General features: G+C 37.2%; 1 protein-coding gene across 1 annotated transcript in view; it reads right to left on the bottom strand.

Moving 5' to 3' along the window:
* Positions 1 to 1,089: 1,089 nt before the first annotated feature.
* The window catches only part of PLA2G4A (phospholipase A2 group IVA), a 52,468-nt gene continuing 35,633 nt past the window's right edge, over positions 1,090 to 17,924 (bottom strand). Inside the window, exons 13-18 of the mRNA XM_053469742.1 lie at positions 17,831 to 17,902; positions 16,539 to 16,772; positions 12,898 to 13,082; positions 8,015 to 8,210; positions 5,238 to 5,395; positions 1,090 to 1,497 (exon numbers count right to left, since the gene is read on the bottom strand). Coding sequence (XP_053325717.1) covers positions 1,384 to 1,497; positions 5,238 to 5,395; positions 8,015 to 8,210; positions 12,898 to 13,082; positions 16,539 to 16,772; positions 17,831 to 17,902 — 959 coding nt within the window. The 3' untranslated portion in view covers positions 1,090 to 1,383. The remainder of the gene's footprint in view (positions 1,498 to 5,237; positions 5,396 to 8,014; positions 8,211 to 12,897; positions 13,083 to 16,538; positions 16,773 to 17,830; positions 17,903 to 17,924) is intronic.

Here is a 17,924-nt window from a genome sequence, read left to right as displayed (position 1 = left end):
GTGCCGGCATGGTGGCACCCCTCAGATGAGCGGCAGCCGGGGCGGACCGCCCCCCCCCGCCAGGTACTCATGACGGCCGCATTCAATCCTGCTCGCGGCCGCTTAGTTTTTAACTTTGCGGCCGCAGCCGCATTGAATGCCTGTCTGCCGGTCGTCCGTCCGGCCCACCGGCCCGGATTTAGGGCGGCCTGGGGGGCAATTGCCCCCCGGCCCAGCCCGCCCCTGTATGTGGGGTATGTCTGTAATCAGGGGATGTTGCAGAACATAAATCTGGTCACAGTGTCAGCTGAAATGTAGAATTGCAAAAAAACGTGTTTTTTGTTTGCGTTTTTACATACTAGCAAAAAGTGATTATTTTGTGCATGTTTCTATGGTTTCCAATGAAAGCCCTATTTGTTCTGAAAAAAGGATGTGTAACTTGTGTGGCTACATCAAACACAGAAATGAAGAACCTTAATGAAACACACATATGATAAAAATATTAAAAAAGTGAAATTATATTGTTTTACTTCATGACAAAAAACAAAACAAAAAGTCCTGAATAAGATTGGTTATTTCTGAAGCGTTTCATCCATTTTGTTGCGCTTAAGTCCAACAAAATAGTTAAAAACCGTCAGAAATGACCACTATCTTTTGTTGTATTTTTGTCCTGTGTTATGAGGTAAAACAATGTAATTTTACTTTTTAATATTTAGTATTAAAAGTTAAGTTTGCAGATTGGCTCTCTTACTATGCAAATGCTTTTTTCCCCATTGTTTTCCTCGATAATACTTGATTCTTTGTCCGACCCAGACACTTTGCTAAACATTTTCTTCGTGGATATAACTCTATTGGTCCACGGGATGACAGAGTCACTACAGCTGTTATGGTAGTCGAAGGTAAATAAGATGTAGAATCCCCATGTAGATTTCAGGACCTCAGAAGACACTCCAGATCTGAAGATACATTTAAGGTTGTCTATGGTGACCCAACAAAAGGTATTTACTTTTGACTAAAAAGCCCAGAAGCAGGACATGAAGTAAAATGTATAATTTCAGTGTTCACACTTGTTAAAATGTATTCATTTTTGTTGATTGAAGATTAAACCAATTTGCTTGTGAGAAAAATGTAAAACCCATTTTATTTAAAGTAAAATGTTAGTCATGTATATTACACAAAAGAAACAAATAATAACTGTAATAGTCATACAATTGATGTACTTTAATATATAAACATTTAAAGCCTCAATATAAAAAGGAATGTAACATTTTGTGATACTGATAAATAAAAGGTATACCCCCCTGCCTATGCACATTTTATGCTACAACAATTACCAGTATGTACGTAGACATCCATTTGGATTACTGAACTCCAACTAAAAACCTAGAAAACACAGTTGTTGTGTTAGTGGTTCTTATTAAAGAATTTCCGGGCTTCAATATCATTAAGTGACACCGAACACCGGGACGGGTGGGTTCTTCTGTATTCCATGCTGTCCACAATTGCTTGCTTTATTTTCTAAAACAAGATGAAATTTTAAATAATGATTAATTTAGTATACAGTCCATTATGAAATTGATATGGATCTGAACATTATGTACTGCTATCTTAGTATTAATGACTTGCCATGTTTATTACTCACAAAGAAAAAAATATATACCGTATTTGCTCCCCCAAATTGACCCCCAAAATCTGAATATTAATTTAGGAAAAAAAGAAAAAGCCTGAATATAAGACGACCGGTAACTGTTAGTTTACATAGTTTACATGAATTATTTTTTTAAATAAAAGCTATGATTGAGAAAAATATTTTGTTTTTATTCCCTTTTATTTTCCAACCTGCCCCTCCAGTTATGCACATCTGCCCCCAAGATTGCCACTGTGCCCCAGAAATGCCTTATTCCCCCTTATATGCCACTGCGCCCCATGATATGCCTTTAACCTTCTAAATGCCACTGTGCCCCATGACATGCCTTTTAACCCTCTATATGCCACTGTGCCCCATGATATGCCGTTTGACCCCCTATGTGCCACTCTGCCTCCAGAAATGCCTTATACCCCTATATGCCACTCTGGCATTTAGGGGGTCAAAAGGCATATTATGGGGCAAAGTGGCATTTAGGGAGGTATAAGGCATTTCAGGAGGCAGATGGCGTATAGAGGGTTAAAAGGCATTTCTGGAGGCAGAGTGGCATTAAGGGGGTTAAAAGGCATTTCATAGAGCACTCTGCCTACAGAAATGCCTTATGTCCCCCACTTAACACCCCCCCCCAAAAAAAAACTTACCGGTGCTTCTGACTATTTGAGGTCTGATTATAAGACGACCCCGATTACAAGCAAATACGGTAATTTATATTGAACCCATATAATTTTTTACATCATTCAATGTTCAGAGTATATAACTAAAGGACTAGTCTAATTAAAAAAAGAACCAAGACTCAGGAAGGTACCAAGCCACATTTTGACTTTTTGGTTCACATGCATATTTTACATCACCATTTGTAGCTTGTGCTCAATCAGGGCAAGATGAAACCTAACCTTAAGTAAGACCATAAGACCTTATTTCATCACTAATTTCATCATCACTAATCTATAATTTGAATCACACAGACTACCACTGTCATACCTGAGGTCTAAACTTTAATTAAAAACTGTACACTCAAATATTGCATTATAGAAGATTTGCCACCCGATTTTCTAATAGAATTACTTGAGAATATAAAGCTAGAGCTTTGGTAAAAAAAAAAAAATATATTTTCCAGAATATAAGCTAAGTGAAAGTTAAGATCAGTTCAAACTGCTAGCGGTAAAACCATAGTGAGTTACTCACTTTTAGAAGCCCTAGTTTCTATTTTCTTAAATATTGTGCAATTTGACAGTGAAAATCTCAGAATGGTGATCAAATATTCAGTCTATGTTACACAGATTCTCTTAATAAAAAGAAGGTTGATGGAATTTACACAGTGTAGCCAACTCAGTCATGACAGATGGGATGAACTATGAATCAATCTAAGAACATTTCCTTTTTTTACAATAATCTTCAAATATTTAGAGAAAATGTCACTAAAGCTATTATGGTAGTAGGTTGCAGTTAGAAAAAAATCTTTGTTGTGGGTGTACCTATAAGAAACATTCAACTTGTCATATGCGTTTTAGGTGAAGGAATGCTGCTGGTTTATGTACAATTTTGTGTGAATATCCTAGATCTGCTATAACATGAAAGCATCTAAAAGAGTTGACTATAAAAAGATATAAACATGATAATGCCCTATTACAGATTCACAGTAGTACAAGATCAATCTACTGACATATGACAAACTAGATAATAAAGCTCACTGTAACGCAGAAAAAGTGGATGGGATGATAATTCTTATATACCGTATTTGCTCGATTATAAGACGACCCCCCAAATCTGAATATTAATTTAGAAAAAAAAGAAAAAGCCTGAATATAAGATGACCCTATATGCCAATCTGCCTCCAGAAATGCCTTATACCCCTATATGCCACTCTGGCATTTAGAGGGTTAAAAGGCATATTATGGGGTATTTCAAATGCGGTGTCTGAACTGGATGCCAGAATGGTGCAAGCCTCCTATACACCATACGTTGAGGGCATTTTGAATATAATTTTTGAATATAATTATAAATGTTTTTTGGGTTTTTTTTTACATCATATGCTCACCTAACGTCCCACAAATCTTTTTTTTTTTTTTTTAACATTGAGTAGTACAATGTACTAATCAGAGCAATAGCAAGTGGGGAATAAAATCTGAAAAAATTATGAGCACCTCAAAGTTTATTACTGTGATCAGCAAGGGATCGGAAGGGTTACTTTTAATAAATTGTATTTCTGGAAAACGCTCTTCCACTGTACCTGCACCTCTGTAGAGTGATGCAGAGACAAATGTTTTAAAGCATTGACTTTATCATGTGAGCGTCAGTGATCTCTGTGATTGGTTAATTATTATGTGGTTATAAAGCATACCCTCTCTGGAAACATTAAACTTTTGTCTGGACTGAGCAGGGGGGGGCAGAGGGGGCCATGGACCCCCCTACATCATGCTGTGCCCCCCGGTGTGCCCCCCCAATTGAAACGCCGTCTTTTTTTTTTTTTTTTAATAGATCCGGAGGAGAGAGAGAGGCGCCGAGCGGTCGCAGTGCCGGCATTTCAAGCCGAGCGCCGGTATATGATGTCATATCCGGCGCTCAGCAATGAAGCCGCGCACACTGCGGCAGAACCAGGAAGACAGAGACCTCGCGATCCCGCCGCTGGACTTCTACGGCCAGGAAGAGGTAGATAGGGATAGATTGGGAGGGAGAGAGGGGGTAGTTAGGATAGATTGGGAGGGAGAGAGGGGGTAGTTAGGATAGATTGGGAGGGAGAGGGGGTAGATAGGATAGATTGGGAGGGAGAGGGGGTAGATAGGATAGATTGGGAGGGAGAGGGGGTAGATAGCATAGGTTGGGAGGGAGAGGGGATAGATTGGGAGGGAGAGGGAGGTAGATGGAGATATTAACATATGGCAGCAGGGGCTAATATTAATATTTATTGGCAGCAGGGTCTAGTATTTATATATATCGGCAGCAGGGGCTAATTTTATATATTTTGGCTGCAGGGACTAATAATATATATTGGCAGTAGGGGATAATATTAATATATACTGGTAGCAGGGTCAAATATTAATATATAATCGGCCGCAGGGTATAATTTTTATGTATATCAGCAGCAGGGTATAATATAAGTATATATCCGCAGCAGGGGCTAATATCAATTTATATCGGCAGCAGGGGTTATTATTAATATATATCAGAAGCAGGGTGTAATATTTCTATATATCGGCAGCAGGGTCTAATATTTATATATATTGTCAGCAGGGGCTAATATTAAAGAATGAGAAATAACTGCCTAACGTGTGTGTGTGTGTGTGTGTGTGTGTGTGTGTGTGTGCGCGTGTGTGTGTGTGTATATATATATATATATATATATATATATATATATATATATATATATATATATATATATATATATGTACCGTTTTATAATTGGCCCCCTACTTTGGTCCCTGGCCCCCCATGTGCCCCCCTAAATATGAAAGCTGGAGACGGATTAGCTTGGATTAATAAGAATATCCTTTGCAAAAATAATTTGGTATTGTGATCTTCTTGAGATAATCGTTTCCTAGACAGAAAATAGAACTTTTTTTCAATTTCTCAAACAAATAGAATAAATGAGTATATCTTTAAATTGTATACTCACATCAATATTATTTAGGGTGTTGAATTCCATGAGGTCATGGAGCCGCTTAAAAGCCTTTTTTGGATACTGGAAGTTAAATGTCGAATAAGGAGTTTCTGGGTCATCAAAGATGTCAAAGTCTGCAAATTCCTTCTCTTCCTCTGTTTCTCTAGGAACACCTAAAATGAAGCAAGCATCTTAAATTTAATAACTACCAATATATAAGTGAAAAATGGTCTTCAAGTAAGAATTATTTGAGAAATTTCAAATGCTAATGTTTAGATAAAAACAAACAAGGTAGTATTGTAATTGGAGCCTTACAGTACTTAAATGAAAAGTCATTTAATTCTCTTGTGATAAAAGATCCCCATTCAGCAGGGTATACTGGCCTGGGTTTACTAGCTCTTTGGAGAATAAACGTTGGCAACTCGTTCTACTAGGTTCTACCTTCCATGAACTGCGTCAGTTACAAGAAACACCTCTTTAATGGGTCTATTTACATTAAGGAAGTTAAGCTGGCACTGCCCTCATTCATGAGGATACATTGTCATTGGTAGGTTTTTAAGAAGAAAAAAACTTGGCCACAATGGTAGGTTCTGGGAGGGCAGCACCCCAACTAGATACAGCACCGTTGCCAAATTAGCTTTCAAATCACTACAAAATCACATTATCATCATTTACTCATACAGCAAAAATATGAAGTCCTTTATAGGATGAACATATGTACAGAAAGACACAGAGAGGTCTATGTGTTATATACTTACTCCAAGTCAGTTTTGCATGACGTACGGTACATTTTACAAATGCAAATGAATACAAACTTTCTTCTAAGGGAGACTTCTGTCTCATTCTCTCCTGCCTACTCCGTGTAAGGCAGCCCAAATACTTTATATATTGTCTGCGCACAAGCAGTAGAGGGTGTTATTTTAAGCTGAGCTCCAACCTTAAAATGAGCTTTGATGCTACTGCAAATCAAGTATGGGAGATCGATATGCAACAGAGAATATAAAAATGCACTCCGAACTGCACTAAAAAAAACATTCACAGTTCTCAAATTAGTTAACATGGCCATATCCAGATCTTTAAAACTCCTGGAATAAGATGAAAGCAACTGCTTAGGACTGAAATCCCACACAGTGTGTTGTATTTCATGATGTATTACCCACTTATTATGCCAGAGAACAAATAGATAAGGTCTTAACCACTCCTTACATTATACACTATAATTCATTTCATGGAAAATCCTATACTGGAGTAAAGATGTGTAATTGTGTGTGAGCATGGATGTGTAGTGGTGTGTGTTTGTGAGCATGGGTGTGTAGTTGTGTGTGTGTGTGTGCATGTGTATAAGCATTGATGTGTAAGTGGGGTGAAATGGAGTATATGTTAGCATGAATAAGTGTGTGTAATTTGTGTATATGTGTTTACATATGTGTGCCAGAGTGTATGTTGGAATGGGGAGGGGCAAGGGGCAAAGAAGGCACAGACAAGTTGTTTGGGGCAAAGATGGCACAAACCAGCTGTTTGGGGCAAAGATGGCACAAACAGGCTGTTTGGGGGCTAGGATGGCACTGATAAGCTGCTTTGGGGTGAAAGGCACTCACAAGCTGTTTGGGGCAAAGGTGGCACTGTGGTTGCTTGGTGAAGTTGGGGGGGGGCAGGGCAATTTTCGCACCAGGGCCCTGTGGTTTCTAGTTATGCCCCTGGTACTTCAGTAAGTATCCATTGTTGATTGCTTGAGGTAGTAGACTTCAAAGTGCATTCCACTGTTCAATACAGTGTGACATACATTCAATGATATATTAATTATCATCAAGGGAAACTAACGATCATTGAAAGGCACACAATATTAGGAGTAAATGTACTTATACGAGTTGCAAGGCATATGTTTTAGGATGTACTGACAACATGAACTATGATGCACTGAAACTGCACATGTAATGGTCTAAAACGTAAGGATCCAATTACCATTACTTAAAAATACAAAAACAATTGAGAGGTCTTCAATTTATTATAATATAGCAGAAGTTTTGCCTTGTGGGACATTTGCAACTACAGAGTCCCCAGACCTTGAGTTTTGCATTGTACAATAAGTTTTGGTAGACCAGAATTTGTTAAAAGGCTTCATTGTAATCCATTTATAGGATAAAGTTGCATATATTATATACTTGTAAATGTCTTTATTTGTGATTGCATTTGTAAGGCATGCTTTGAGACTTATTCAATGTCATGAACAAAATGAACCGATGAGCTAACTGCCAAACCTCCAAATTCCATGTTGGGTAGCATCTGCTATTTAGAGTATCTGTATATGCAAATACGGATAATATTCATTCACTAACTATCCGTACAACTATAAGCAGGTAAAACAGAAGCTTGAGACTCTGTCAGTCAGCATTTTATGTGCAATATACTGTAACATATATATATATCTAGTATATGTTTTACAGACTCTGTCAGGTTAATGCTTTCTTATCAAAAACATTCATCGTCTGCACCGTTTCTAAAATAATGATGATGTCAGTTTGTTGCGTAAAATGAGATTTGTCAGGCCCAAATGTTCTGTTATTTTCCTTGATGACCAGATTTGTACAGCAAGAGTTCTGTTGTCCCTCACCCTTTTATCTTCACAATAGTGACATTTTCCAAACAATGCCTTATTAAAACACATTGATCCAGAGTCGCTTTTAAAATCTGTGTTTATGAAACCATCTTTTAATGAAAATTTATGGAGCTAAAAAAACTAAACAAAAAAAAAAAAAACATAAGGAAATGTATTCTCACTCGACAGAACTTACCTGGGGCTTTAAACTTTCTAAATTCTATGTTTGCTAAAACAAAGTGAATGACGGTGGGGCAGTCGATTTCTACAGAAGGGTTCTTAGGTCGAAAAATGTAACATTCTTTCAATCCTTCTCGATCGAAGACGTGTGGGTCTATTTTTGGAAAAGGGAGGTTATTCATCCGTGCCCACTTCTCAGCAAGGAGGAGATCCTTTAACGGAAGCAAAGGTTTAGAATGTTTAAAATTCTTTCAAAAGGTAAGATGTTTTCGTAACAGACATAGATAGCAAACAGATGATTAGGTTTGACGTCACAAGATGGAGGTCAACAAAAGTGCATTTTAAATTTGACAGGAAGTTGCTCACTGAAATCCGTGTCTCTTCTATAAAACAAAAAGGTTAGCACTTGACTGCTGAAATATGCAGATCATAATTTCCACACTATAAGCCTGTAACGGTTATCACAACCGCATACATGATATAAAACATACACCGATTAGGAGTTTACAGTATACAAAGCGTGTTTCATTACATTGCTTTAAGATTAGGAAAAGTACAGAAAAAGGTAAAAATAGCATTATTTAATTGCATCATGTAAAAAGGAGAGGATGTCTTGTTTAAACATGTGTCAGGGTAGAAACATGTTATCATTAACTTACCCATATTGTTTAGATAACAAATATATACAAGCCCATCATATAATGGACGTAGCATGTCGACTTGTCAGTGTTTAAATCAACATATAAAAATCAAAAATGTATTCCCCTGCAATATAAGAAGGTACCACAGGTAGAAAATGTTTCTTCTACCCTGCCTCCTCAGTAAACATCTTAGAATCATCTATTATTACAATGGTAAGTATAAAGAAACATTGACATAACATTGATTGATTTATTTGGTTTCTGTTATTTATGCAACTGGCTTTCTTTTTACATCCACTGGAAAAAGTAAATGTGTTGAACGAAAGGATTTACTATTTATCAAACAGTAAGTGAAGAACCAGATAATTAATTGGATTACTCATATGAAACCATTCTGCATACCTTCCTTAAAATAGCAAGAACAGCTCATCATCAAAATCAAGAGTAAGGATAAGATTAATTTTATTCCATATAAACAAATCTGGTAAACATTCCTGAGCCGGAACAGCTGGTGAGCAGGACTACACAAGCAGGGTTCATTTGGAAAGGAAAATAGTAACTCGGAAATTAGTTTTGTGATTTGATCAATAGTGTTAAAATACTTGCAACATAAAACCAAAATCTTTCTTCAAATTATATCTGATCCCTAACAAATATATAGCCCTTTTTATTTTGTCATCGTAATTTCTACAGATCTTTAGAGAATCTCAGTTATAATGAGATAGACTCTTCAGGCAAGAACATTAAACTAAAATTAAACGAGAGGGTAATCTCCGTCTAAGATATCTTCCAAATATTGTTTTAAAAGAAGAAGCACAGATGTTTATCCATTAAAAGGTTTTTTTTTGTATTGGCACAGGGTATATTTGGTCCAGGGCAATGGACACTGGATCGGAGATAGGTAAGGACCATATGTTGAGAAGAGGAAGAGGTGTAGGGACACTGGGGGAGGGAGGAAGGCAGAAGGCTATGAAAACAAAGGGAAATGGACACTGAAAAAGGAGGTGGCACAGTGCTATGGACATGGAGGTTGGAATGAAAGTAAGGTGGTATAGACACTGAGGTGGGTAGATAGATGGACACTGAAGGGATGAGGGGGTAGAGGGGTATGCACAGTGGGGGATACGGTGGCTGAGGGACACTGGGGGGGGGATAGAAAAAGGGGACTGGGAAAGAGAAGTGGTCTCAGAGAACATGGGGAGTAGTTGTGATGGGTAGAGGCCCAGGCATATATACGGTAGTACATTAGTAATAGGCCCTAAAATTCCTGATGCCAGCATTTATGTTAACACAGAATTATAGTGGTCATTGTCAACTTTATTTCTTTTGTTCCTTTTTGATTTATGGCACCAAGGCCACAACATTTAACTCTCAAAAACAAAGTACAATTCTCTAAAACCTCTAATTAATTGCCGTTGAAAGGGCAAATTGTTTTACAGAACACCATATAGAAATTGACAACAATCATATGTAAGGGTTGCTATGCCAGTTCTGCTAATTTCTTGTAAAGTTCAGATGCGTTTCGGTAAAACTACTACCGGTACAGGTACCTATTTTTGTATTGAGTTATTTTCTCAGTTCAGCCTATCAATACACTGGATCTTATCCTTTGATAACAAGTAAACTAAGCAGAAAAGCAAGATTACTGTGTTATCTCCTGTCAGATAAATTTCATATGTAAAGCTTTCAAAATCTGTTTATATTGGTGGTTACTTGATTCGTTGTAAAGCACATTCTTCAGAACTCTGTGGTGAGCACAGAAATCACACGTGTAATTTGCCACATAAAACAAAAATTATGTTTCAGGTTTTATATGACTGGAGTCAGAATGAAGGGAGGTGTGAGGCCAGCAAAAGGGAGGACAGAAATGAAAGAATATTAAAGAACAGGACAAACAGAACAGCGATGTGCTTGGACTGCTTGTTCTTGATTCCCTGCTTTGCATGTGATTTAAGCCACTTATTTCATCACTTGTCCAGTCTTGTTTTGGTACCACTATGCCTGTCTCCAGAGAGACTACTACTAATGTCATTAGCCCTGTTGCCTCTTCTCGGGAACCTCTTAAATCTCACTTTATGGAGTTAGAGCTTTTTCTTAGCCACCTTTGATCATGCTAATCATACATCAAGAGCCAATATCAGGCTGTTTATTTTTGGGTACTCCTGCTCCCAAAAGGAAGTGTTAATTGCTCCGATTCAAAGTGTAGAAGTTCTGTTATTTAATTTTCTCTAAGGGTAGCATCTCCAAACTCCCACCCACTCTGATGTTTTGGGGCCTTGTTTGGGGCGTCAACCTCCTTGTTAAGCAAAGTGTCAAGATAAGGACTTTGCCATTTTTTATATGAAAACATAGCCTCCATGTAAATAGGTTATTTCTGTGTTAAATATTTATGTTAATTAATGTCAGTATATAAAACGCATGATCAGAGAGTAAACAGATTCTAAAAATATTATTGTTGTCTATATAGTGTTCTCACACATAATCTCTCTTACTCTCTTGGGCAACCTCACGCCTTTTTAATCCCCACCAGTCACTGTGAAAAGACGTAAGCATGTTAAACAGGGGGGGGGGAAATTGCGTTCTTTGTGTTTGTACAGTGTTTCTTTTATGTGCGTAGGAGTGTGGTGATGGCGTGTATAAACATTTGTAAGTGTGAAGAAAACCAAAGTGTATGTAACTATGTATATAACACATAATAAATATAACACTCATACAACCTGATTCCTATACACTTATGTAACTGAAGTTCAACCAGGTTTTTGCATTCTGGATATATATGTTATTCAAATTAATTATAACTGAAAATCCTGCTAAAGCAATAAATATTCATTACATACACTCACCATACCTATGAACTATATATATATGTAGGAGCGATCAAAGTGCTTGTGGGTGCTCTTTTTTCCTGTTGCTGGTCTGCCTCCAGGCAGCAACAGAGCCCCGTACAAAACGGGTATTAACCCCTTGCGGCATTGAAGGGGTTAACGCTGCACTGACGCTCTCATGGAGCGATCAGGCAGCAGGGGAATGTTGTGTGTGGGAACCCAATCAACAAACAACCCCCTTCCCTAAAGCTGCCTGTGGCAGCTGAAAACACGATAGCCAGTTTGCCGGCGATTGCGTTTTGAGCCGACAAAATTGCTCCGTGGGAGTGATTAAAGGTTCTGGGCAGGCTCGGGACTGCTGTGCTGGTCTGACACCTGGGCAGACAGCAGAAGCAGCGCCCCCGCGATCACCACGATTGTGGCCACATGGGGTTATTTTTTTTGGGATGATGTACCTGGTACGTCCCGGTCTGCAGCTACCATGTAACCATGGCGTACCAGGTACGTCCCGGTCTCGAAGGGGTTAAAGGAAATTTAGATATTTATTCCAGTGGCTTGTCGTCTATAAAACTGAAAATGATTACAGCTGTAGGAAAGCAAAATTCCTTCCACAGTCAAAGTCTCCCCATCTTATGCAGACGTCTGTGAAAATAATATCCGATAAAGCCAACATCCACACCCTGAACGACAATCAAAGGTAATCTCATTTATCATCAAGAAAGCCTTATAACATTATGTCCTCTATATCCTAGAAGCTTTCCATTTAGTGAAGTAGAACTCTCACCATCATGTCTTTTAGAACTGGCTAAAATAATAACTGATAGTTGTATCATATAGTGATGTCTGGTAGCAGAAGTAGCATAGGGATTCATTCCCTGTCCTGGTGTTATCTCCTTTACTCCTTCCATCGTCCTAATAAAAGCAGCCAGAACAAATCAGCTCCAATAAGAGGTACAGTAACTTAATTTAATGTTCTGGACTATAAAGTGTAATGTCTGGAAAACTGGCATATCTTCTTCAGGGCCAGACTTGCCATTGGGAATACTGGGTAAATGCTCAGTAGGTTGGTGCCCTTCAGCACTGCTGATCAAACACTTTATTGAGCGCCCCCCCCCCCGGTGGATAAATCTGGCCATATTCTGCAGTGGTCTAGCCAGGCGATGTAACACTGTAACATGCAGCCGTGTCTATCCAGAGTGTGGCTGTGCCCACATGATTAAATAGCTACTTGCTTTAAAGTGAAAGGGCTGAATTGTACCACCATTCAATTCATAGTCTACTTAACAGCCTCCTATTTCAGTGGTACTCACAGTTTCTCACTTGAACCCCAATAAGCAGAGTATTAATGCGGTCCACAAAAGAATGTCTTTAAGTTGAATGATATATTGATAGTTTTAGTCAAAAGGACGCAGAAGCAAACTAAATAAAATTACCTTAAAAGGAGGACTAGAATCACATGGTCTTGCAGAGAAATCAAAGGAAATGATGAGATCAACACCTCTTTGTGGTCTTAATATAAGAGGATATGGTAGATTGAATGTCAATCCACTGTCCACTATGTGTATTTTCTTGCTCTTCACATCCAAGGGTTCATAAATTTGCTCAAATTCATCAGGGTCTGAAAGAATATTAAAATCAGTACAGGTTAATACATGCAACCAGTGTCTAAGCACCTGCGAAGTTCAATAAACTAACCTGTTTTAAAATAATACGTAAAAGAAAAAAAAATGTTCTGTGACTTAATGTATTACAGCAGTCTATTCACTTTTATTCATATGGAACAAAAAGTTCTTGGTGGAAACATTAAAAAAACCCAACTGAATACACGATTGCAAAATCCAATATCCTCAGTTAAGGTACGTGGAGGAAACGCAGTTGAACATTTTCTCTAAATTGTAAAAGTTAATTAAGATTATAAATCATTGTAATTGAAGCAGGAAAGGTATACACAAAGTGTTCATCATTAAAATGTTCATAGTAAATTCAGAAAACAAATTTGGGCAACCTAGATAAGACAATGCAAAAATACCGTATTTGCTCGATTATAAGACAAGGTTTTTTTCGGAGCAAATGCTCTAAAAATAACCATCGTCTTATATTCGAGGTTGTCTTCTAATCAGACTTCACATAGGGGGCTGACTACAATACTAAGATACAGATCCCCCACAGCGCAGGGAGGCAGAGTGGCATATAGGGGGTGAAAATGAATATCAGGGAGGCAGGGTGGTATATAGGGGGGTATAAGGCATTTCTGGGGGGCAAATGTGCATAACTGGGGGCAGGTTGGCAAATCAAAGGAAATAAAAACAAAATGCATTTTCGCCATAGTTTTTATTAAATATGAAAACATAGTTTACATGTGAATTAATATTTACTAGTAAAAATGTTTTCTTATAGTATAGTCTTATATTCAGGCTTTTTCTTTTTTTCCTAAATTAATATTCAAATTTTGGGGGGCTGTCTTATAATCGAGCAAATACCGTACATAATATTATTAATATGTAAGATGCATGTATGCATTATCTTGTCTCTTTCCAGCAAAGATGCCTATAAGTAAATAAACAAAGGTTAACATGTTAATGTGCAGCACAAAATATTACAAGCATGCAAGCAGGTATATATGCTTTTTTAGAATAACAGTACCCCTGCATCTCATTTAGAATATGCATTGTTTTACCCCTTAACGTCCATTGAAGGGCCAGGCACATCACTTAACGACCTATGACGTCATTTCATTAAACAAGCGTAGAAAGTTAAACAGTGTTACTGCAATGCCTCGATGCCCCCATGGACGCCCATTTTAAACGTTTAGGAAGCGATCAACGATCATCTCTTAAACTTCAATGGTGTTGCTGAAATGCCTCGATGACGAGGCACTCAGCGACACTGAACAAGCACCCCAGGACGCGCTGTGACCTCTCCGGAGAGTGGTCACAAGCGCCGCTGCGAGTGATTTTACCACTCGCAAGATGGCGGCTGTCCTGTAAAAAAATTCGGGAGATGTTGCTGAACACACATTGGGGTGTTGTTTGATAGTGATGTATACGTGGAGCTAAAAATTTATACCCAAAGTACAATTTGTGTGAAAAAAATACAAAAAGTTTGACAAAGGGTGGAAGTAGAATTAGTTCATGGAAAGGGTTGAAATACCAGCATACCTTGAGGTGTCTAGTTCTCAAAAATATATGGTTTGATGGGGTAAATTGCATTGGGCAGCTTCAAAGATACCCAAAATAGTACATGGGGCAGAATGACCAGCTTTGGAAAAAAAATGGTTTTAAAATTAGCAAAACGCTTCTTGTACTTATAGCCCAATAACTTGCAGAAAAAAGCAAAAAAAAAACAAAACATGAAAACATTGGGTATTTCTAAACTCGGGACAAATAGTAGAATCTATTTAGCAGGTTTTTTCATTAGCTTTTTTGGATGAGTAAAAGATTTTTGGGGTATTTTTTTAAAATTTTTCATCATATTTTATTATTTGATCAAAAAATGGTATCTGAAGAAGCCCTTCTTGTCCTGAAAAAAACAACATATAACTTGTGTGGGTACACAAGTTAAAACAGCCTCGGTCCCAAAGGGTACAAAAGGTAAAAAAAAAAAAAAACAGCCTGGTCCTTAAGGGGTTAAAAAAAATCCAGTATGCCAATCTATTTGTGTGAACTTTGCTTAGAGAAAGATTTAATGACCTCCGCTTCCACAAAATATTGAATCTTAAGATTTAAAAGCCATGGCACAGAATACCAAAAGGAAAAGTTTTACTTAAATTCCTTCTACCACTGCAATAGCATTGTATAACAATGAGAAACGAGAAAATGAGAAATATGTTAACTGCTCCAGTCCCAAAATCCCTGTTGGTGTAATGGTCAAGTATTCCAAGACTTTTGTCCATATAGTCGTTTAAAAAAGAAAGTACACCCTCTTTGAATTATTTAGTTTTATATATAATACACTTATTTTACACATAATAACAATCATCTGTTCCTTAACAGGTCTAAACATGAGGTAAATATAACCTTAGATGAACAGCAACACATGGCATATTACACTGTGTCATGATTTATTCAACAAAATAAAGCCAAAATGGAGAGGCCATGTGTGAAAACTAAGTACACCCTTACTGCTTCCATATAAGTTAAGATGCTAAGGTGCTGCTAATTAAATAACTTTGAAAACATTCAATGTGCAATGCTAAGAGAATTTGCAAAAAACTCAAGAGTTAGATCTCAGACTCTACATGCTTCAGTTAGTATGCTAAATGATAAAGTTAATGACAGTAAAATTAGAAAAAGACTCAACAAGTACGGTTTGGAAGGGCTGCCAGGAGAAAGCCTCTTCTCTCTAAAAAAGAACATAGCATTACAGCTTAGGTTTTCATACTGTTGAAATACTGTGACAGGACCTTAAGAGAACTGTGCATAAACAAATGCCTGAAAACATCAATGAACTGAAGCAATGTTGTAAAGACTAGGCCAGAATTCCTCCACAGTGATGCGAGAGACTGATAAAGTCATACAGAAAACAATTGCTTAGTTATTGCTGCTAAAGGTGATTCTACAACCTATTCATTCATAAGGTGTACTTAGTTATTGACACATGGCTTCTCCTTTTTGGCTTTATTTTTGTTGAATAAATCATGACACGGTGTAATATGTCATGTGCTGTTGTTCATCTAAGGTTGTATTTACCTAATTTTCAGACCTGCTAAGGAACAGATGATTATTATTTCATGATATGTAAAACCATAGAATTCAAAGAGGGCGTACATGCCTTTTGTATGAAACATATTGTTTCTAGAACATAAACAGCAGAATGTATTTATTTTCAAAAAAAGTTTTTTTTTATGGTAAATTAAGGATAATGTTGAACTCTGAAAAATAATAGTTCTAATTATGTGTCTCCATAAGGGCTATGCTTGTGTTCCTTTATAGTTAACTATAGGCAGGACTACTTCTAATGTTTCTGTATTTGCATTAGGCTTACTCTCTTCTTTTGAATTAATCAGAACTACAAGTTCTTATTTATCATCAAGGAAATACTGTTTTTGTTAGAAATAATGTGTTTACAACGTTACCAGCAACAGCAGCATCCATCTCATCATCGTCAGCACATCTCTCCATCCCATGACCTACGAAGGGCGAAATGGGATAAGACGTGTTCAGATTTAAACCCAACATAAAGTTGTGGACTTTTCCAGCTCTTCCTTCACGAGTGTTAAAAAGGGCACTGTCACCCACTAGAGCCATGACCATACGCTGAACCCAACTAGCTTCATTGTTTCTTTGATATTCTTCTTCAGCTTCACTACCTATATCAAAACCGGAGATGGAAAAAAAAAGGAGAAACATAAAATCACTGGGATAAATTTTACAAATTAAGAAGAAAGGTGTAAACATAAAAGGACAAGAAAGAAACAGAATGCTTTAGTCAATTCTTTGTTTATTGCATATAACGTAAGACAAAACAGGTAATATGCAATGATACAAGAGATACAGTCGTGTCAGTTAAGGTACAGAGTACGTAAAGGAACCGTGGATAGAATGAGCATATGGTGGAAGAGCAGCAACACAAAGTCCTGAGAAACAGAATGCTTTAGGGTAATGGAAAGCAAAAAAAAAAAATAACAAAAAAAACCCCTAGACAAATATACAACTAAAAAGTGGGGACGCCAAACAAGCAATTCAACTCTAATTTTCATAATTTCCAGAAATAAAAATACTTGTTCCCACTCCAGGATTTTTCACATTTGTTAATGCTTTACAGGGCATGAGAAAGAAGAGTAAAATGCATGGGCAAGAACTGGACAGCTTATGTCAATACAGATCAAGCATGTCAAAAATTGTACTATGGGATGCAAGGATTAGTGGGGTTTATGATACTGCATTTTACATTTAGTCCCACTTCAAAAAAGATTGATATACTGAAAATTCAGCCTTGAAGAAAATATGAAAAAAAACAAAGCAAAGACTGCAGATTTATTTATTCAGTAAGAATACAGCCCTTTCACCCATATGATGTAATGTTAACTTTGAATATAGGTAATATAAACTGGCACAAACACATGAATGCCAGCAAATAAAATGCATTCTGGATATAATAAAGGTGGTTAAGTTTCTGCTGTTCTAAACACACAGATAATTACCATCCAAAACTAAATTGAATGTAATGATAAAATAAGTATAATCTCTAAAAACATAAAAATTGTGGACCCCCCCCTGCAATCTGTCTCTGAATACTACGCATTCCAAAACTGCAATCAACTCATTGAAACATTCTTATTATGTCATACACTTGTTGCCACCTTATACAAAACACATATACTTTAAGACTACATCAGGCACATTACTAGAAGAGATGTTGCTTTACCTTTTGGTTCTTGTAGTTCATCATCGCTGTCAGAGTTGTCACTGGTCACTATATGTTTTGGTTTAAGGTTTTCTAATTAAAAGAAAATGTAATA

The sequence above is a fragment of the Spea bombifrons genome, chromosome 6 (assembly GCF_027358695.1).
Source record: "Spea bombifrons isolate aSpeBom1 chromosome 6, aSpeBom1.2.pri, whole genome shotgun sequence".
Classification (NCBI taxonomy): Eukaryota; Metazoa; Chordata; class Amphibia; order Anura; family Pelobatidae; genus Spea; species Spea bombifrons.
The sequence above is the reverse complement of the archived record's forward strand: the minus strand, read 5'-3'. Positions and strand labels throughout refer to the sequence as shown.